The sequence below is a fragment of the Tauraco erythrolophus genome, chromosome 22 (assembly GCF_009769465.1).
Source record: "Tauraco erythrolophus isolate bTauEry1 chromosome 22, bTauEry1.pri, whole genome shotgun sequence".
NCBI lineage: Eukaryota > Metazoa > Chordata > Aves > Musophagiformes > Musophagidae > Tauraco > Tauraco erythrolophus.
This window is the reverse complement of record NC_141486.1, coordinates 5,793,065-5,812,941: the sequence shown is the minus strand read 5'-3', so window position 1 is coordinate 5,812,941 and position 19,877 is coordinate 5,793,065. Positions and strand designations below refer to the sequence as shown.

The 19,877-nt window shown below is 61.3% G+C and overlaps 3 protein-coding genes across 5 annotated transcripts; 1 reads left to right on the top strand and 2 right to left on the bottom strand.

The window, feature by feature from the left end:
• The first annotated feature begins 830 nt into the window (after positions 1-830).
• Positions 831-6,327, top strand: CERCAM (cerebral endothelial cell adhesion molecule). Its single transcript, XM_086625154.1, has 12 exons — positions 831-1,039; positions 2,667-2,777; positions 2,981-3,098; positions 3,178-3,312; positions 3,393-3,597; positions 3,672-3,791; positions 3,934-4,010; positions 4,181-4,287; positions 4,398-4,530; positions 4,695-4,822; positions 4,899-5,102; positions 6,093-6,327. The coding sequence occupies exons 1-12, from the start codon at positions 831-833 to the stop codon at positions 6,325-6,327; spliced, it is 1,782 nt and encodes a 593-aa protein (XP_086481280.1).
• A 2,890-nt stretch (positions 6,328-9,217) lies between these two features.
• On the bottom strand, positions 9,218-11,555 carry PTRH1 (peptidyl-tRNA hydrolase 1 homolog). Its single transcript, XM_086625446.1, has 5 exons — positions 11,502-11,555; positions 10,855-11,074; positions 10,593-10,692; positions 9,909-9,954; positions 9,218-9,471 (listed from the first exon to the last, which is right to left on the bottom strand). Exons 1-5 carry the CDS (start codon positions 11,553-11,555, stop codon positions 9,280-9,282), a joined length of 612 nt encoding a protein of 203 aa, XP_086481572.1. The 3' UTR covers positions 9,218-9,279.
• Positions 11,556-15,087: 3,532 nt separating this feature from the next.
• TOR2A (torsin family 2 member A) lies at positions 15,088-19,877 on the bottom strand. Of its 3 annotated transcripts, none has more exons than XR_015222790.1 (6): positions 19,733-19,877; positions 19,084-19,349; positions 17,734-17,909; positions 17,263-17,390; positions 16,235-16,677; positions 15,088-15,560 (listed from the first exon to the last, which is right to left on the bottom strand). XR_015222790.1 is itself a non-coding variant. In XM_086625142.1 (6 exons), the coding sequence occupies exons 1-5, from the start codon at positions 19,875-19,877 to the stop codon at positions 16,433-16,435; spliced, it is 960 nt and encodes a 319-aa protein (XP_086481268.1). In that variant the 3' UTR covers positions 15,088-15,560; positions 16,427-16,432. The 3 variants fall into 3 exon arrangements, 2 of the variants coding, with proteins under 2 accessions (XP_086481268.1, XP_086481267.1); XM_086625142.1 differs by having other exon boundaries at positions 16,427-16,677; XM_086625141.1 differs by having other exon boundaries at positions 15,088-16,677.

Below are 19,877 nucleotides of genomic sequence, written 5' to 3'. Positions count from 1 at the left end.
GGCCCTCGGCCCTTTGCCAGGGCTCCGGTGCCACCGCGGCGAGGGGTGCCTGGCACCGCCATCGGGGTGCCCGGAGCTGTTGCTCCCCAGGACGCGGCCCCCTCCCAGCCCGCGCTTGCTCCGGGAGCTGATGGCGGCAATTATGGGTTGGGTGGTTAACCAGCCGTTTTGGCCAAATGTCCCAAAGGCCCCAGGGCCGCTGGCGGCTCCGACACGTGTCAGACTCGCTTGGGGGGTGCAGATGGTCACCCCACCAGGCGTGACCCTCCAAGCCATGGGGGGCAGTCTGGGTGGGACATGGCTCGGTGGAGACCTTGGCCTCTGATGGGGCAGAGCCATAAGCCCCCCTGGCCGTGCCCCACCCTGGACACAAGCCCCCCTCAGCCACAAGCAACCCTGGCTTTGAGCTCCCCTGACCATGAGCCCTCTGGCTACAAGCCACCGGGCCACAAGCCCCCCTACGTATGATCCCCCCCAGTCATGAGGCCTCCCGGGCCACTTGCTCACCCTTCCGCTTCCCCCCTTCCCCCAAGCCATGCCGGGCACCGCGGAGGACCCGACTCCGAGCTGGCAGCGGGCACTCGGGGATGCCCAGGAGCATCTTCAGGGACCCCGAGGAGGGGGAACCGGGGGTGTCCCCCGGCCTCTCGCCCCCGCCCGTGGGCTGTGCGGGGCTGTTTACCAGCACCGACTTTATTTAAGGAAACTCAACTCAAACCCGCCCCCGGGGCTCGCAGCGGCGGCGGGGCCGGGCCGGGGGCGGGGGCGGGGGGTGCGCTGAGCGCCGCGGGTCTCAGCCCGCCCCTTCCCCGCCCGCCGCTGCCGCCGCCATGGGCGCCGCGGGGCCGCTCTGCGCCCTGCTCCTGCTGCTGGGCACCGGCACTGGCACCGACACCGACACTGGCACCGGCCCCGACCCGGTCCCGGTGCCCCCGCGGGTGGTGCTCGCCCTCCTGGCCCGTAACGCGCAGCACTCGCTGCCGCACTGCCTGGGAGCCCTGGAGCGCCTGGACTATCCCCCGGGGAGCATCGCCCTGTGGTGAGGGAGCGGGGACCCCGGGGGGAGCGGAGACTCCCGGGGGGCGCGGGGGCCCTGGGGGAAAGCCGGGAGCCCGGGGTGCGGGGAGTAGCAGGGATCCAGAGGGAGGAGGGGGTGTGCGGGAATTGGGACCCCGGGGGGAGCCGGGCTGCTGGGGTCACAGGGACCCGGGGGTAATGGGGATCCCCGAGGGAATGGGGATGCTGGGGGGAAACCGGGATGCTGGGAGATTGAGAAAACTATGGGGGGAATGGGGAGCCAGAGGTAGCGAGGACCCAAAGGACAATGCGGGGAGAGGAATGGGAAGCTGGGGAGAGTGGGGGGACTGGGGGCTCGGGGTGGCATTGGGGTAACAGTGGCCTGGGTGGAGGGAACAGAGATCCCGGGCAATGGGGGCCTGGGGGGTGATGGGGACCTCTGGGAGGAACAGGGACTCTGGTAGTAACAGCCTCCCCAGCTCCAGAGCGTGAGGGGTGGCTCTGCCCTGGGTGAGGGACCCATCAGGGACCCAGGAGGGGCTGGGTGCTGCCCCATGGCGAGGGGGCAGGACCCACAACTTACCCCTGCTGAAGTTGTGGGGCTGGCGAGGGAGGGAAGCCCTGGGCTTGGGGGGATTCTGCATCACTAGGGACAGATGCTGCCTTCCCCCTCCCTGCAGAGCTCAGCCCCAGCCCCCCCTTCCCCAAAGACACCCCCAGACCCCCATTTAGCATGCTGGAGGGAGTGGATGGGAGAGGAGTCCCCCATCCCTCCTCTTCCTCGCTCCTCCGCTGCTGCCATCTCTTGCCTGAGCTCGTTGGAAACTTTTCTGCAGCTGCTTCTGTGGGGGCCGAGGCGGGAGCTGGTGAGGGTGTCCTGGCAGGGGCAGCTGTGCTGGGGCGGGGGGCAGCTGCCAGCAGCAGGGAAGCAGGGGGTCCTCACCTTTGCCACCCGCAGCCCCTGGGAGACCCTGGCTGCAGGACGCTGCAGGGTGTTTCAAGAGCAGCTGCCCAGGGAGCTGAGGGGGTGGACAGAGGTCCTGCCTTGTCCCCTGTGTCCCAGGGGGTCTCTGTGACAGCAGTACCCGGGTGGCAGCTTGGGGCTCATTGACAGGTTGAGGCTGCTGGGGAGTTTGGAGACTTGGGGGTTGCCCTGATGCAGTGTGGGGCTCAACCCCATCTGTGCTGGGGTCCCCACGGACATTGTTGGGGGATTGGATGAGAGAGCTGGGGAGGGCGGCTGTGCGTGGCAGGGGGAGGCTTGGGGAGGGGGGTTTTTACTGCCTGTTGAGGCCTTTCCTCCTGCTGCGGGAGCCGCGGGGTGAAGCGAGGTGTACAGGGCTGCAGCGGGGTGCGTGGGCAGGGGGATGAAGCTGCTGTGCTCCGATGCTGTTCATGGTGGGCAGCCACAGGGCCGGGATGAGGACAGCCCTGGCGGCGGCGGCACCAGGAAAGAAACTACCCGTTCGCGTTCCCCCTCCCGCCAGCGCAGCCTCGGTTCTTTCAAATTACATGTTACATTCCCAGGCGAGTCCGTCACTGGCTCAGGCTCTCGGCCCTGGGAGCGCTTCTAGTGCAGGGAGGGGGCTGTGGTTGTCCCTTCGTGCCTTTGGGGGGCACCCTCAGAGGCTGATGTCCCCCTGCCCCAGGTGCGCGACGGACCACAACTCAGACAACACGACGGCGATGCTGCGGGAGTGGCTGGAGGCAGTGGGGAAGGACTATCACTCGGTGGCCTGGAAGGTGCAGGAGGAGCCCAGGTGAGGCTGGGGGGTGCCGAGTGGGGTGGGTGTGGGCTGCGAGGGGCTCTTGGAGCAGCACCCCACTTCCCAACCAGGGACACTGCCCGCAGGAGCGGTGGTGAGGCAGGGCTGTGCTGACTCAGCCGGCCGGCATGCAGCAGCATGCATGGAGTTTGTTCGTTCCCAGTGAGCGGGGTTAACCCCTGCCTCCCCCCACCCAGCTCCTACCCTGATGAGCTCGGGCCCAAACACTGGAGCGACAAACGCTACGAAAACCTGATGAGGCTGAAGCAGGAGGCTCTCACCTACGCCCGGGAGCAGCGGGCAGACTACGTCCTGGTAAGGGACACGAGGTGTCGGCAAGGTAGGGGCTGAGGGAGATGTCCCTGCGGCTCCAGGACCTGTGCTGTCCTCCCAGTTTGTGGACACCGACAGCATCCTGACCAACAACCAGACCCTCAAGTTCCTCATGGCACAGAACAAGTCAGTGGTGGCCCCCATGCTGGACTCACAGACCTTCTACTCCAACTTCTGGTGCGGCATCACGCCCCAGGTACGCCCTGGGGAAGGGGACCCTCCTCCCCGTGGCACAGGAACCCCCCACCATGGGGGCATCATGCTGGTGTGCTGCAGGGCTACTACCGCCGGACAGCCGACTACTTCCCCACCAAGAACCGGCAGCAGGTGGGCTGCTTCTCTGTCCCCATGGTCTACGCCACCTTCCTGATCGACCTGCGGAAGGAAGAGACATCACAGTTGGCTTTCTACCCGCCCCATCCCAACTACACCTGGGCCTTCGACGATATCATCGTCTTCGCTTACTCCTGCCAGGCAGCTGGTGAAGGCAGCGGGGAGCCGGGGGAAGTCTGGGTGTTTGGGGGGGCTGTGGTGCTCACCTGTCCCACTCGGCAGGTGCGCAGGTCCATGTGTGCAACCAGCAGCGCTTTGGCTACATCAATGTCCCTGTGAAAGCCCACCAGACGCTGGAGGATGAACGTGCCAACTTTGTGCATCTCACGCTGGAGGCCATGGGTGAGCACCTGCAGACGGCAGGGTCCCAGAGGTGTCCCCTGCCCCAAGGGTGACATGGACCCGGTGCCGGTCCCCAGGGCAGGGCTGCTCCTGGCCTGGGGGGTCTGGGCTCCACCCAAACGGATGTCCCCTCTCTCCACAGTGGATGGACCCCCCATGCAGCGCTCCAGGCACATTTCTCTCCTTCCCAAGCCACTCACGAAAATGGGCTTTGATGAAGTAAGCACCCAAAGGACCCTGCCGTGCTCCCGTCTGTCCCTCCAGCTGCATGTGTCCATGGCAAAGCCTGCTGTGGGCTTTGGCTGAGCCCCTGTCCTGCAGTGGCCAGGCAGGCTGTCCCCCACCATGACAACAAGCCCCCTCGGCGGGGCTCTCCCCTTCCTCTCCAGATCTTCCTCATCAACCTGTTGCGGAGGCCAGACCGGCGCCAGCGGATGGTGGCATCCCTGAGGGAGCTGGAGATCGCTCCACGGGTGGTGGACGCCGTGGATGGGAGGTGGCCATGGGGGAATGCGTCCCTGCTCTGCCAGCCCCCCGATGTCACCCTGGGGAGGGGACGGGGTGCCTGGGGGGGATCTCTTGCTGATGCAGCCCCTCACCTTGCAGCACCCTCAACAGCAGCGACATCAAGGTGCTGGGGGTGGACCTGCTCCCCGGATACTATGACCCCTTCTCTGGCCGCACACTCACCAAGGGCGAGGTCGGCTGCTTCCTCAGCCACTACAACGTCTGGAAGGAGGTACGGGGCCGTGGAGGCCATGGGGTCCCTGAGGGCCACGGACCCTGTGAGCATCACCAGGTTTCTGGAGAACCTGGGTAGAGGGGTGTCCTGCAGGGTGAGTGGATCCAGTCGGGCCAAGTACGGTGCTGGGATGGGTTTGCACCTCTGCCCCCTCCCCACAGATCGTGTCCCGGGGGCTGGAGCGGTCTGTGGTCTTTGAGGACGACGTGCGCTTTGAGGCCGCCTTCCCGGCACGGCTGCAACGGCTGATGGAGGAGCTGGAGGGGGCACAGCAGGACTGGGACCTCATGTAGGTGCTGGGGCCAGAGGGATGCAGGGTGGGGGTCTCCAGGGCTGGCTCTCACGGCTTGCCCGCCACCCCGCAGCTACCTGGGGAGGAAGCAGGTGAATGCAGAGGACGAGGCACCCGTGGAGGGCGTGCGAAACCTGGTGGTGGCCGGGTACTCATACTGGACACTGGCCTACGCCATCTCCCGCCGCGGGGCACAGAAGCTGCTGGCCGCCGAGCCCCTCTCCAAAATGCTGCCGGTGGATGAGTTCCTGCCCATCATGTACGACAAGCACCCCAAGTAAGGAGCAGGGGGTGTGGGAGGGGTGCTGGTGGGGCAGGGCGGCCGTGCCGGCAATGGAGCATATGTTTCTTCTCTGCCGTCACCATCCCACCCCGTTCCCCCCCCGCCCGGCGTTGCTCATGCTGGAGGAAAACATCTGTAGCATGAGGTCATTCCCCCCCAGCCGCTGCCTGGCTGCCGGCTGCTGGAAAATGGCCCTCTGCCATGGCAGGGTGGGGGGACAGTGATGGGCACGGAGCCAGGTCTCGGTGCTGGCCCTGCTGGCACAGGGGTCTCAGCCCCATGGCGAGGGGGGAGCAGCCCCATGTACTCCTGTGCTGAGGGGCTGCGTGGTCCCCTGTCCCTGGTTGTGGGTCTCAGCCCCACCTTGGGGCACCTCCATGCCCCTCTTCCCGGGTGGAGGCCAGCAGCAAGGCTGTGTCTGAGGAGGCAATTTAAGGGGTCGGTGAGCGCTGGTGGCCGGGTGTCCCAAGGGATGGGGGGTGGGAAAACCAGTGAGCAGGATAGCGAAACAGAGGAATTAGGCATGTGAAAGAGAGGGTGGAGGTGGATGGAGAGGTGGACTAGTGCCCTGGATGTGAACCAGGAGCAGCTGGGAGCCCCGTGCTTGCCAGGATAAAGGCAGCAGACAGCCCTGGCTCGGGGCCAGCCGGGGCCGGGCTGGCAGGATGCTGTGCTGGAGACCCCCTCTATGCCAAGGCCGGCCCTGTGCCACCGAGCCTGGTGGGGAGAGGCGAGTCCTGTCCCCTCCGCAGTCCCTCCATTGTCCTTTCCCAGCCAGGCTGTGCAGGCAGCAGTGGCGTGGGGCAGCCCCCCAGCTTGGCTGCCTTCCCCAGACCCCTCCCCAGTACCCCGTGTCCCTCCCCATCGCCTGCCCTGCGTGGTGCCTTCCCCAGGTGGTCAGTATGGTTTTCCAGCCCTTTTTTCTTCATCCGACCGTGCTCTGTAAGCCAATTTCTCCTCTTGGGTCCACTCCACTTTCCCCAGTGAGGATTACAAGCGGCACTTCGCCCCTCGGGACCTGCTGGTGTTTTCGGCTCACCCCCTCCTGGTTTATCCCACCCACTATGCTGGGGAGAGCAACTGGCTGAGTGACACTGAGACCTCCACCATCTGGGACGATGATACCAAGAAGACCGACTGGGCTGGCTCGCAGAAGACCCTGAGGGATTCACGGGGCAGTGCCAGCCACCTCCGCTCCACCGCCCGCGACGAGCTCTGATGGTGAGTGAGGCTGTGGGACCCAGGCGTGTGGTGCCAGGGACAGGGCGCCTGGGAAGCATCTCCCTGCGAGCGCCATGTTCGGATGTGTTCCGGGTGCCCAGTTTCTTTTTGCCATGTGGCAGCAGCTCTTCTCATCAGACTCAAAGCATTGGGAAATGGAGAGAAGACCTTCTCTTCCAGGCTGGGAAAGGGATGGGGACGCAGATGTCCCATGTGGGGCTGCACTGGGCTGCAGAGGACCAGGAGACGGGGTCCTGCTGCTCCGCGGCCCCTCAAGCGAGGAAGGGACAACGCTCCTTCACTTCCTGCAAAAGTCACCCTAGTTTGGCAAGAGCCAGAGGCGTCCTGCAGGGAAAAGTTTCAAACCCTGGCACTGCTTGCAGCCCCCAAAGCATGTCTCCCTGGGGCTGTGTGTCTGCAGGCAGGTGAGCACCCGCGCTCGCTCGACCCGAGGTGGCACAGCCACAGTTGACGCCAGGTCAGACTTTCCCTGTCTGAAGTTGCTTGTGCTGGCAGCGGAGCCTCCCCCGGAGCAGCCAGACTGGGGAGGCTGGAAAACAACCCTCCCACTGCCTCTGCTGCAGGCGTGAAAGTGTCGGGGCTGCTCCTGCCTTGACTGCTGATGTTTGCCTCCTTGTCTCCTAGGGACGAGGGATTGTGACCCAGCTGGGAGCACCACCGGCCAGCGGCATGATCCTGCCAGCTCGCACTTGAGAGATGGAGCTGCCCTGGACGGCTGTGGGTCCTTCAAATCTGCGTGTGGTGAATCCACCCATGGCAGGATTTGCCCCAGGGCTCCCACAGAGCCATCTCCCTGCCAGGCAGAGGGACCTGGGGAGCGCTGTGCTCCATCTTGGCTGAGGACACATCTCTTGGAGCACCCTGAGTGATGCCAACTCTGCCGTCTCCCACCAGCTTGGACTTTGGGGAGTGTTTTTCAGGCCAGGGGCTGACTCCTGTGATGGTGCACGTGGCCTCCTGCCACCGACGGGGCTTGTCCCTTGCTTGTGCCATGTCTGGGCTGACACGCAGGGAGGATTAAAGCAGACTGTGTTTGAGCTGACGTGCCAGGTGCTGGGTAGCATTGCCCCTCGTAATGTCCCCAGGGCAGAGACCCCACAGGGTCACCTCAGAGCTGTGGTGGTGAGGGTCTGGAGGTTCCTCCAGCTGGGGATTTCTTTGGGAATGAAATGTGTAATGGGGAAAGGGAGAGAGGAATGTAGGGTGAGAGAGGGAGACTGGAGCTCTCCTTTGGGGTCCGGGGGTGAAAAGGTGGGTGGCATTTCCACAGAGCTCTCCCCTGGGAATGCTGATGGAAATTATTTCCTTCATTGGCACTGGGGTCCTCAGCAGAGGGTTTGGCCTTGGGACTGAAAACCGAACACCAGCTTGAGCACTGAGATGTGCAGCCGAGTCCTGCTGGGCTCCGGCATCTGTCACCTTTGTGGCCAGCTCTGGAGTTTGCTTTCCAAGAGCCACGGCCTGTTCGGTGATAAACCTCAGCTCCTCGGCAGGGTGACATTCAGTTGGAAAGTGAGGGTTTCCTGGGGTGGAGGAGCTATTCCCTTAAAAGCGCTGCAACTAGCCCTAGTCTGGGTGAGCCAGAGAAATGTGAGCTCCCTCCCAGGCCTCTGCCTCTCTCCACCACTGCCTGGCACATGGCTGCCCCTTTTGGCCCTGGAGCAGCGGCTGGGGTTAGCCCCAGGGTGGTGGGTTGCTGTCTTCACCTGGGGTTTGGGGGGCTGAACTCCTCTTCTCCCCACAGCCTGATGAAGGGTATGGAGCAGTGGGTGGAAGCCTTAGTAGCTGAGACCCACAGTGGGATGTCTGAGACCATCAAGTGCTCCAGGAGAGCATTGTTCAGGGCAGGATGAACAGCTACAAGCAAGGAACTCCTGAAGGCCAAGAACCAACTCCAGGAGATCCTGTAGGACCTGAAGGTCCAAGAGAAAGAGAGGGCCAAGTGCATGGTCTGCAACCACAGGGTACCAGCCAGTACAGGCAGGGGTGGCACAGCAGGGTGGAGAGGTGATGGCAGGTTGGGGGCATCTTTGCTTCCCTGCCTGTCCCCTGGTCACAGGTAGCCTCAGTGCTACAGGAGGAGCTCAGGAGCTGGGGACAGAGCAGAGGAAGGCCTGGTGCCAGCTGGAGCAGAGGAAGGAAGCGGCAGCAGTGCTGCGGTACGTGTGACCCAGCAAGGGTCCCAGTGCTTGTTCCAGCACCTGCTGGGATGTGGGCAGGGAGCTGCCCGCGCCAGGGCTCGCGGTGCAGCCATGCTCATGGGGTACGCAGTGGGACAGGGTGTGCTGGCGAGCTGGCTTGGGGAAACTGCAGTGGTGGTGGTGGTGGTGGGACCCCACTTCTTGGGCTGCCCTCTCCGCCATGAGGCCTGTAATGGGTCTGTGAGGAGCCAGAACTCCTCCGGCTGTTAGAAACTCCAGGGTTTTGGCTTAAAGCCACCTAACTCAAAAAACTACGAGGCCAGCCCTGAGACTTGCTGCAGCTCAGTGAGAGCCGCCCTAAGCGACGAGATTCCAGGCAACTCGTGCTTGCCACGGTTTCTCAACAAAGCCGAAGCTGAAGTCGCTCCCGTCACTCCCCACTTCCCACCGGAAGCTTCCCTCCAGCCTGGGCTGGTGGAAGAGGGATGGGAACACGGATCTGAGCCACAGAGAGCCAGGGACTGCCCAAGTCCAGCGGCCGGTGCACGGGAGAGAGGCAGGAGCGGGGCAGAATGAGGGTTTATTTCATTTCTGTCCCAAACTGCTGCATGAAGCCGCTGCAGCGGTCTGAGTAGGACACGAGCTGCCCGGATCTGTGTGGGGACAGACTGGGGCTGCCCCAGCACCCGGCCAGGCTGCCCGGCAGGGCCAGCTCTGCTCCGCACCGTGGTCACCCCAGAGTCCGCAGCACCCTGTCCACTGGCCATGCAGGTCCCCAGGGCTCCATGTCAGCCCCTGTCCCCCGGCTCTCCTGCAGGCGCTCTTCTCCGCAGGATGTGCTCCAGCAGGCAGGTCGCTGCCTGAGCCAGGACCTGCTCCAGCCTCTCCTGCTCCTCAGCACTGAACGGAGCCAGGACATAGTTGGACACTGTCACTTCACACTCTGGCCGCCCGATGCCAACCCTGAGCCGGGTCATCTCCTAGGGAGAAAGAAGGAAAGCTGGAGGAGCTTCACCTCAAGGGCCCAGCTGAGACTGAGCTGGGGCAAGAGGACAGTGTTGTGAGTGGGGCTGGGTGGCGAGGGAGTAGGCCCCTCATGTTTTCCAGGTGGTTTTGAGTGCTTGCTCCAAGAAACATGATTTTGGAAGAGGCTTTTACTGGGCTGTGCTGAGATCCCGGGCTCCTGCCAGGCCTGGCAGAGCTGCTCGAGCTAATTGTTTCCATGTCCTCGATGGCGGCCAAACCGACATAAGCTCTCAGGGAAGCAGAGGGAAGGAGGGAAAGGAGAAAAGGGGAGAGACGAAAGGGAGCAGGGGCTTGTCTGAGGGGAGTCAGAAGAATGGGAGTGGGGGGGAGCTGACGAGCCATGCATTGATGTGGAGGCAGGATTAATCCCCTTCCACTGAGTCCTACTCACGTTGGAGTGCAAAGCACTGATGCATGACCGGACCCCGTTGTGTCCCCTTGGGAGAGAAGAAAAACCCACCATTAGTCTGTAAAAGACACCCCCCACACACACAGTATGGTCTTGAGGTCTGTCGCTGCAGGGATTTGGGGATGTGGTCCCAGCCAAGGGCTGCACTCCTCATGCCCTGACTCTGCAGGAACATCCTAGGGCTGAGAGCAGCGGGCTGGGGGATGAGTGAAGCAGGGCTGGGACAGCTTGTTCTGCGCGTCTCAGCTCTCGTTGCAGTTGGTGCACGTGTGACTGAGCGCTGTGGCCAGTACCATCCCTGCCCCATCCTGCAGTGGAAGATTTCCTAGGTTAAATGTCTTGAGGCTGACCCAGGAGCTGGCACTGGGGCGGGCAGAGTGGAGGTAGAGTGCTATAAAAAGCCCATGTGGTGCAGCCGATGGGCTGGATCCAGCCCACAGCTGCTTCCAGGAGGCTCCCTGCCCTTCCTGCCAAGGGCAGGCACCGGGAGGCTGCCCAAACAGTTGTCTGTCAGCTCCGTAACTAGGATCAGGTCCAGGGCTGGCGCTGGGGTTGAAAACACCGCCAGACTGGTGGGACAGGGCCAGGACCAGCCCATGTGCCTGTACGGGCACGGCAACACCTCGAACCAGCTCACACAACCAGAGAGCTGGGGCCACCCTGTACCTTGCGCTGCCTCCCAGCTTGATCGCCACCTTGCCTAGGGCCTTGTCCAGGTCGTCGTGAACCAGATAAATATCTTCCGGGCGCAGGTTGTAGATCTCAGCTTTGGAAACAGAAATACAACCCAAGAAACGAGAGAAAGGCAGACTCGCCGGGCCCTGGCCCTGCAGAGCGCGGCTGCAGCGACTGTGCTGGGTAGGGGGACAGCAGGACTGCCGCAGGGCCCGGTGGCACCGCAGCCTGCGGGGGTGGCCGAGCTGCTCACCAGCACTGGCGACGCTGAGCCCGTTGAGGTTCATGAACCGCCGCGGCTTGAGCAGCACCAGCTCCAGGCCGTGGGCTGCGGCCAGGGCCACGTCGGCGCAGCACCGCCTGTCCGCTCGCCAGCCCTCGGACACTGCCAGCTGCCGGGCCAGCCGGTCCAGCACCGCCATGCCCACGCTGTGCCGTGTCCCCCGCAGCCCGTGGTTGCCCAGGCCGGCCACCTGCCCGCCGGGCGTCAACGCTGCTCTGCCGGGCCGCCATGAGGCCCCCAACGCCCCAGCACCCCTCAGCCCCAATCCCCCTCAGCTCCATCCCCTCAGCCCCGATCCCCCTCAGCTCCATCCCCTCAGCCCCGATCTCCCTCAGCCCCGATCCCCCTCAGCCCCGATCCCCCTCAGCCCCAATCTCCCTCAGCCCCGATCCCCCTCAGCCCCGATCCCCCTCAGCCCCAATCTCCCTCAGCCCCGATCCCCCTCAGCCCCGATCCCCCTCAGCCCCAATCTCCCTCAGCCCCATCCCCTCAGCCCCGATCCCCCTCAGCCCCGATCCCCCTCAGCTCCATCCCTCAGCCCCGTTACTCCCCCCGGTACTACCCCCCCAGCCCCACTCCCCCCCTCCTCACACCCGGCCCCGCCCCCCCGGCCCCACCATGACGCGCGGCCCCGCCCGGCTGACGAACGGGCGCGCGCGCCCCGCCAGCATCGCGCCGCGTCGTCCCTTCCCTGTGACGTCAAACCTGCGCGCCGCCAATAGCCCGACGCCGCCCCGCCCCTCGCGCCGTCGCCATCTTGCTTGTGGGCAGCAGGGCGGGCGCGGAGCGGGCCGTGCGGGGCCCGCTGCTCCGGTAAAGCCCCGCGGCTCGGCGGGCTCAGCTCGGGGGACCGGGGAGAGCAGCCGGTGCGAGCTGTGAGGTGCCGGGAGCCGCGAGCGGCCTCTGGGGCGGGAGCGGGGCGGAGGCCGGGGGGTGTTTGGCGCGGCGGTGCCGGAGGAGCCGCTGGGGGAAGGCCGGGAGCGGTCCCTGCGGGCCCCGCCGGTGTTCGTGCAGCGCCGGGCCCCCGCGGGAAGCAGGGTTGGTGCCCGCGGTTTGTGTTCGTGCCTGCTGTGTGCCCGCTCGCGCTGCCCTTAGCAGTGGCCTTTGGGGTACGGCTGGCTGGCGGGATACAGGATGCCTCACCTTCCCCGGCCGCCCTCCAGCCCATGGCAGCTCCCGGCCCTGCTGGTGGAGCAGAGCTTTCTTCCAAGGCTGCGTGACAGTCACCCAGTCCAGCAGGATGTCACCGGGCTTCGCTCGTGGCTCTTTTCCTCTCCACAGCTGGCAGAAAGAGCTGGACTTCTGTGGCTGGTGGGAGGAAGCCATCACCTGCTGTTTGAAAGCCATCAGCCTGGCTCCACCGAGGGCGAAGGGTCCCCAGATGGCTAGGGGTACACTGGGCTGGGAGCTGGAGAAGGGAGGCAGTGTTGTAAAGGCTGGCGTCTGGCTTCAGGATGCTGTTAACCTCTTGCCAGGCTGATTCTGGGTAGTTTGAGGACTGCTGGGCTGGGCCAGCATGGGCTAAGGGTTGCCCGTAGTGCAGGCAGAGCTGTATGAGCAGTGGGCAGAGGCCTTCCTGCAGCTCTGCAAGTTCCAGTCAGCCAAGCTGAACTTCAGGAAGGTGGTCACAATGTCGCCTGCATGGGAGCAGCAGCCCTGCCTGGCTTGCCTGGCCCTTGTCCTTGACCTGCAGGTCAGCCACTGCTCCCTTCCCCATGTCCACAGCTGTGGCTGGGCTGGGGTGATCAGGCTGACAGGGCTTCCCTGCAGGGCTGATGTCTTCTTGATCAGGAACTCTACTGCAAGGCCCTGGAGGCCTTCACAAGGGCAGCCAAGCTGCAGCCTCACCTCAGGGTGCTTCTCCAGAGGAGGTAAAGCCAGAGCAGCACCAGGCTGTCCAGCTGGGCTGGCCCTGCCGTGGGCTGCCTTCCACCTTGCCCATCTCCTCTTGCAGCATCGTGTGTCTCATGGCCATCTACAAGTTCCCGGAGTGCCTCCAGATGCTCAGCAGAGACCTGGAGGAGGACACAAGGAACTCTGATCCGTATGTGCTCTGTGCTTCGTTATATGAACGCTTAGGTACAGCTGCCCTGGTCCCCGAGAGGCCTTGCTGCCCCTCCTGCAGGCTGGGGATGTGCTGGTAAGTGCCAAGCCTTGAGGGTACCCGGCCTCCATGGGCAGCTGGCCCTGTGTCACCAGGACATCCAGTGGGCCCTGGAGCTGGAGTCACAGCATGGAGCTGCCCAGCCCTGAGGCGGAGGCTGCTCAGACAAGGCCAGGGTGGTGGCCAAGGCCTTGTGTGGGGACCTGTGTGGGGCCCTGCTCGAGATCAGCTTCACCATTGAGAGTGACCCCTTGGCTGCCAAATTCTTCACCCTGTGGCCAAAGTGGGCAGTAGGGCCCCTGAGTTCTCTCTTGGTCCTGACCCAGGGTCACAGCTGTGCCTGACTGGACCATTTCAGCAGTGGGGAGAAGAATTAGCAGCTGGGATTTACCACTGGTATTTCAGCTCCCTCCTCGCACATCCTGTCCTGGGGCATGGCTGGGAACGGCTGCTCTCTTCCAAACTGGGCTGTGTCTCCTGCCCAGCAGAGCTCAGAGCTTTTGGCTTAATGGCACTGAAACCTTTGTGGCTGAGGTGGGCTGGACATGTGCTGTGCGTATTTCCCACTGGCACAGAAAGCTCCAGACAAAGCCTGGTGGCAGCAGCCAGCCCTCAGCGCTCTCCTTTAACAGAGATGCCCACGCTGCCTCGCTGCAGACTGCTTCCTTCCCCCGGGAGAGCTGGCCCATGCGCTCGGGGATTACCAGCAGGTGCTGGAGCTGAGCCCAGGGGACTGCGTTGTGCGGAGACGGGTTGCAGCAGCGCTGCGTGAGCAGGGCTGGCACGACTGGGTGGTGAGGTGAGCAGGTGGGCTGGTGCGCTCTGCCCCAGGGCTGGTGGTGAGCCAGGCTGCCGAGTGTGCTCTCCCATCCCCTTGCAGGCAGTACCGGCAGGCGAAGCTTGCTCCTCCGCAGCCATTGAGCACAGAAACCGCTGTGCTGTTTGTGCCAGGCCAGGGCCCGCCTGTGCCTGAGGAGGGTGGAGAGCGTGAGGGAGGATGTTGCCCTAAGTCTGTGGCTCGACCTGCACAGACAGTGAGGTGCAGCCCTGCGTGGCTTCCTGATGTTCTCCTTGGGCCACGGGTGATGTTCTTGGCTTGCTGCCTCACGTGCAGTCTCTGTGCCTGTCCCTTATGTGGTCTGGGGCAAGCCTGGTATTTCTGTTCTGCAGCAGGGGCCAGCAGCTGATCAAGGGTTGGGGGTTCCACCAGGGTGTGGGTCCAAGCCAAGGGTTATAGCCTGGCTCTGAAAACAGCTTTGTGCCAGAGACATTGGACAGGTCTCCTTCCTCCTGCTTATCTTCATTTTCCTGTGTCTGTGAACCCAATTCAGGGCAGAAGCCCTCCTATGTCTGGCTGTGATAAGGGGAATGTGTCCCCACACGGTCATTGCCCACTGTGGCACCGCTCAGGGCAGTGGCATGGCTAGATTGGTTGTCTTTGTGGTGAAACCCAGGCTCCCCAGTGGGGTTGGTGGGGCCTTTGCTGGTGGCACAAGGCAGACATTTGGCTGCAGTGGTGGAAAGTCTGTGGCTCAGAGAGTAAGGGCAAGAGTTTTTCCATGGAGAGGAGATCCAGGTCTTGCCTTGTCAGCGCTGCAGATCCTTTCCCTCCTATGCTACCTCTTTCCAAGGAAGTCCCTCTGGGCTGTCCTGAGGAGCGAGACTGGATGCCTTGCCCAAGAAACCTTGAAGAAAATGCTGAAGAGCTGCCCCAAACTTGCCATTTTGGCTGATGTGGCCTGGTGTGACAGCAGCCAGAGGTATGTGCTAGGGGGTAGTGTCGTTGTCGTTAATCTGCTAGCGCTGCTGATGGCAGCCCTGGACCTGCACTGGCTTCTCTGCAGAGGACGTCTGGCCCAGCTACTGCTGCTTCGCCTCCTCCCCAAGGAAGAGTTGCTGTCTTGTTTCCAGACCTACTTGGAGAGCATCAGCTCTGTGCTGTGAAATCCCCAAAGTCCCATTGCATCAGGCAGCTGTTCCCATGCAACTGCAAATCTCCCTAGTCCTTCTGTGCTAGCTGCAGTCAGGAATCCAAGTAAAAGACTGTTCCCCAACCGTTTATTTCATAACAGATTTATTTTAAAATTAGAAATGCATAACACTTTTGGAAGAGGGGGGATGTTTGAGTCTGTCTATGGGCCTTCTCCTGTGCAGCGTTTGGGTGGTATCTAAAATCACTGTTCCCCAAAGCTCTGGCCCTGGAGCTGGAATGGTCCCCAGCACTGGCAGCTCCTTTCAGCGTAGGGCCTGAGCAGAGCATTGGGAGCTCTGGGAAGCACCCCTGCACCCATCCCTGGGGCAATTTGTTCCTAGAGAGGGAATGATTTCTGGTTCCTCTGACCTGTTCTCCTCCATCTGACTGCACAGAGGTTAAAGCCAGCACAAAGGCCAGCAGTGCTGTGCACCCCACGCTCAGCAGCGTGGAGCACTCATCTCCAAGTTGTCCTCGGGTCTCCCATCGTGACACTCCCCAGAAGCTGAACGGACACTGGCCCAGCCGAAGCCTGTGAGGTCTGACCAGCAGAAGGATGTACAAGAGGCTCATCAGCTCATAGCACCAACTCCCAGCCTGCTGTAGAAATCATCATAAAAGGAATTTTCAAAACAGTTAGTGGCACCACGGTCTCCCCTGGAGGTAGGACTGACATTTTTAGTAGCTGGGAAAACAAATAAGAAGTCTTTTTTGTTGTTATTTTCCTGATTTGCTGCAGGGAAATCTTTTGGACCTTAGGGTAAAGATGGACAAGGGGGTCAGTAGGAAGAGCTGGGCTCTTGGCAGGTTGGGTGTTGCTGTCTCCCACATTACACCCACCCTGCACTTGTTGATGGTGAAGCTGGTCCCTACCAGCACCTATTCACAGTGAAAGGAAGCTGGAAAGAAGGTGGCTCTCAAACTTCCTTGAAAAGAAAATTTTGCTGCAATGTTCAGAGTGTTCCCAGGCCAGCGCTGCTGCCGTACCAAGGAGCCAAGGCACAGCCACGCTTAAAAAGGTTCTATAAAACCGTTAAAATGCGTAGGAAAAAAAATAATTCTTCTGTAGGCTCAGAATCTTGATATGTTGGATATCAGCAGCTGCCAGGAGAGGGGAGAGCTGCAGGTGGGCGCTGCTGACAGGGAGAAACCTCCCTGACACTGCTGGCCCTCTCAGCATCTTCCCCTTGTTGTCTCAGGTGTCCTGGGTGGTGTGTCGGGCTAGTGGTGTCCACCCTCACCTGGCCAAAGGGTAAATCAGTAAAGTGCTTTACATCATCACTTGCACTTGGTCCCGCAGCCACGTCCTGCAGTGGCCTCCTTGGGGCTGGAGAGACGAGTGCAGCAGGAGAGCGCATGTGCTGCCGAGAGGGAAGATGCAGCTCCCACTGCTCATCCCGACAGCCCTGGGCTCCGCTGCTTTACCGCTCCATATACACTCCCTATGGATCTAGTAAGGACCTCACCAGTGGCTAGAAGAAAAAACTGATCCGAGAGGCCACTGTTTTGCAGCCTGTTGAGGAGAAAATTTTCTCTTCTTCTGGGAAGTAGGGGATACTGTCGGCCACCTCATGGACAACACCCGGACGTACTTCAAGGCCTTGCTGGACAAGTTCACTGATGACGCACTGCTTTACGTGGTGGCGCTTCAATGGGAGGAAGGGCACAACGAAATCAATGAGGTGTTCGTTAATGATCCCAGATTTCCAGAATCCACCTGCAAAAGCAAAGGAAGAGACAGGTTTTACCTTCAGAGAGTCTCTGCAGTCCCTGGAATTCAAAGAGCTGCTTTATGCGAAGCCAAGATACTGGGCTGAAGACAGATCTGCTCCAGTTTTGTACAAGGAGGGAGTTGAATCCATCAGTTGTCACCTCCCCCCTACCCCTCAAATGGACTTGTTCTCCAGGAATGGGGAGATTTAGCTTGACTAATCACAATTAAGCTCTGCTCCCTGTGGCAAGGGCAGAGCAAGGAGAACTAGGCAGGCAGTGGGGATCGGTACGTCTCGGTGCCTTTCCAGTGAGCGTGCCCTGCTGTTTGCCATCCCCCAGCCGTGAATACACCTTGTCTCTAAAGAACTCAGTTAAGCATGGTAACAGGTCTGCTGGCTTGGAAAGCCAGGCTGCTCCTTCCCTTCACCAGGAAACCTCCAGGGGATCACAGTTCTCTGCCCTCAAACCCTTCTCCTCCCCTTCTGGCTGCCTGAGAGGCGGTAGGCGGTGTCGGTGGCTGCCTGGAATGGGCCTGGCTCCCTCTGCCGGGCTCTGACCCTGTAGGAAGGGCTCTGCTCCGCAGACTCACTCTGAGGGTTTTCAAACACTGCTTTGGAGATGGCTGGCTCCAGGTCCTGCAGACTGATCTCCTCCCGGTCCTTGCGGGCACGCCACAGGTCCAGTGTCATTTCGTTGATCTGCTCCCCTCCTGCATTGCTGCACAAGAATGAGATGCTTATTTGGCATGGCTCTGGGAAAATGGTGTTGCAGGACAGAGGAGGCATCTGGCACTCTCCAGCCTACGTGGATGCAAGCCAGGTTCTCCCAGCTGCCTGGCCTAAAGTGACTCCTGTATAGGTAGCCAAATACAGGTAGCTTTTTCAGACTCTCCAGTTTTGCCCATTTACAATGAAATAGTGTCTCTTTGTATTTGTAGAGGCTCGAGGCTTGGAGAAGGAAAAGCAGAACCAGCGTGTGCTCTGAAGTAGGTATGACCTCTGCCCAGATCAGAAGCAGCGTGCTGGAAGGCCCCGTGGTGCCACAGAGGGTCCTCTCTTACCTTATGAAGATGAAGATTGCTTTGCGGTAGTTGGTCCCATACACAACCCACGAGGGTCCCAGGAACGGTATGATCACGTCGATCAGGCCGGGGTGCATCTTGTCCATCTCATCAAAGACAAAGGCCGACCGTCCACAGTTTGTCAGGTTCCCTTGGATCCAGCGCTTCAGGTTTTCCTAGGAAAAATACCCACCAAGATACTGAGGGCAGCATGGGAGGTTCGAGCTGCCCCAGAGAAATGGCTGAGGCCTGAGCTCAAGCAGAGCTGAAGGTGCTGAAAGCACCTTGTGCCTGCACAGCACCACCTACGTGGAGCAGGAACAGCCAGAACTGGGGAGGCCTCCTTTATTCTGGGTTTCGCACAGTGGCTGTTACCAGCTTTATTAGCCCGCTGTAGAGCTTTTATTACAGATTTGAAGAAGGTGGCAGCAAACTAAGGCTGGGTATTCAGACTCCTACGGTTCCCCATGTTCTTCCTTCATTGTGTATCTACACAGTTCGCAGCTACTGAGTGCTTTTTGGCAGCTCGTGTTCTGGTGCAAAAACACGTGCCTGTGCTGACCCAGAAGAGCTCTGGCTCTTTACAACAGCTGAAGTTACTTCAGTGTAGATGCCAACCCACACAAAACCACACACCTTGCCTGGGGGCACGTGTAACTCTTAACTGAAGCACTTCACTCAGTGTGGGTTTTACCTTTGTGACAGTATTTCTTCTAAGGACACAATGCAGCAAATAACTTCTCCAGACACCCAGAAAGCAAACGTCCAGGTGTGCTGATGCTCCACTCCGCTGAGGGTTTGGCAGCTAACCTCCATATTTTGATTTCTTCCCTTTTTCAGCTTTAAGAGGCAGAGTGGTGTGGTTAAGAGTCTAGAGCTGGTGTTCAGGAGCTGCTTGCTGTGTGAGGAGGGGATTACAAGTCTAGTGATACGCAGGTTTTCACAGCCATCAAGCTGTTTGGAAAGCAATGGGGGCATTTTAGTGCCTTTCATCTAAACTAAGCACTTTTGTTTGTGCATTCAAAGGGCTATGTAAATATTTAAAGAATGAGAACATGATCACAGCAAGGACTGCTGTGGAGAAGATAAAAGTGATAAACGAGTGCCAGAGTACATCACAGTTACTAGTGGATCCTTCAGCCAGTGTGTGGAGCCACTCACTCAGTGTCTGTCTGAGAGGGTAAAACAAAGAGCTTTTACTCCTAGTGCACTTCAGGAAGCAGCCTGAAGTGCAGTACTTTTTACTTCTTACTGTGAATTCAGCCTGAATGTGCGTGTACTGATGATCAAGATGGCCATAACCAAAGAAGACCCCACTCAGGCAGTACTGCACTGAGGGCTGTCCCTTACCTTGTACTGCTCTATCCGCTCAGCATGGGGGAAGTGCACTACCGGGGAGAAGTGGTGAACGTAGGGGCTCTGGAGCCCACCCTGGAAGAGGTAGCGGACGAGCATGGAGCTCACGTAGGTTTTGCCTGTTCCTGTCGAGCCGTGGAAGGACATCACGAGGGGTTTCACAGGATTTCTGTTCTCCAGGAACTCTCCCACTCCCTTCATCACCTGCTGCCTCACCAGGGGCTGCCCCACCAGGTTCACGGCCAAGTCACACTCCAGACCTGAAGCACAGCCAAATCAAGACTTGGAAAACGCAGGTTGAAACAGCTCTCGTCTCCCACTGGGGCTGTCCCGTCTCTGAGGGCAGCTTCCTCGGGCCCTCCGTCAGCAGCCCAGGCGACGGCACGACCCTGCCCGCCTGCTCGTGCCCCTCCGCGGGGCGAGGAGGCCGACAGCCCCCTCCGTGCCCAGCTCCAGGGATGGCCTCCGCGGAAGGGTCTCCCGGAGACACCCTGGCTGCCGGGAGCCCCTTGCCTGCCGCCTTCCCGGCCTCGGGGCTCCCCGGGACCCCCACCTCAGGGCCCTGCGCCCCTCACGGCCCCTCACCCAGGGGCTTCCCCTCTCCCCCCCGCACACCGCCCCCTGGCCCGCCGCCCCCACCTACCGCGCACGTCGGGCTCGAAGCCGCACTCGCAGTCCGCCGAGAAGCCGCAGCGCAGCGCCCGCAGGTCCCAGGCGGCGGCGGCGGGACGGGCGGCGGCCGCCAAGAGCAGCGACAGGGCCAGCGCCGCCGCCGCGCCGGGGCCCAT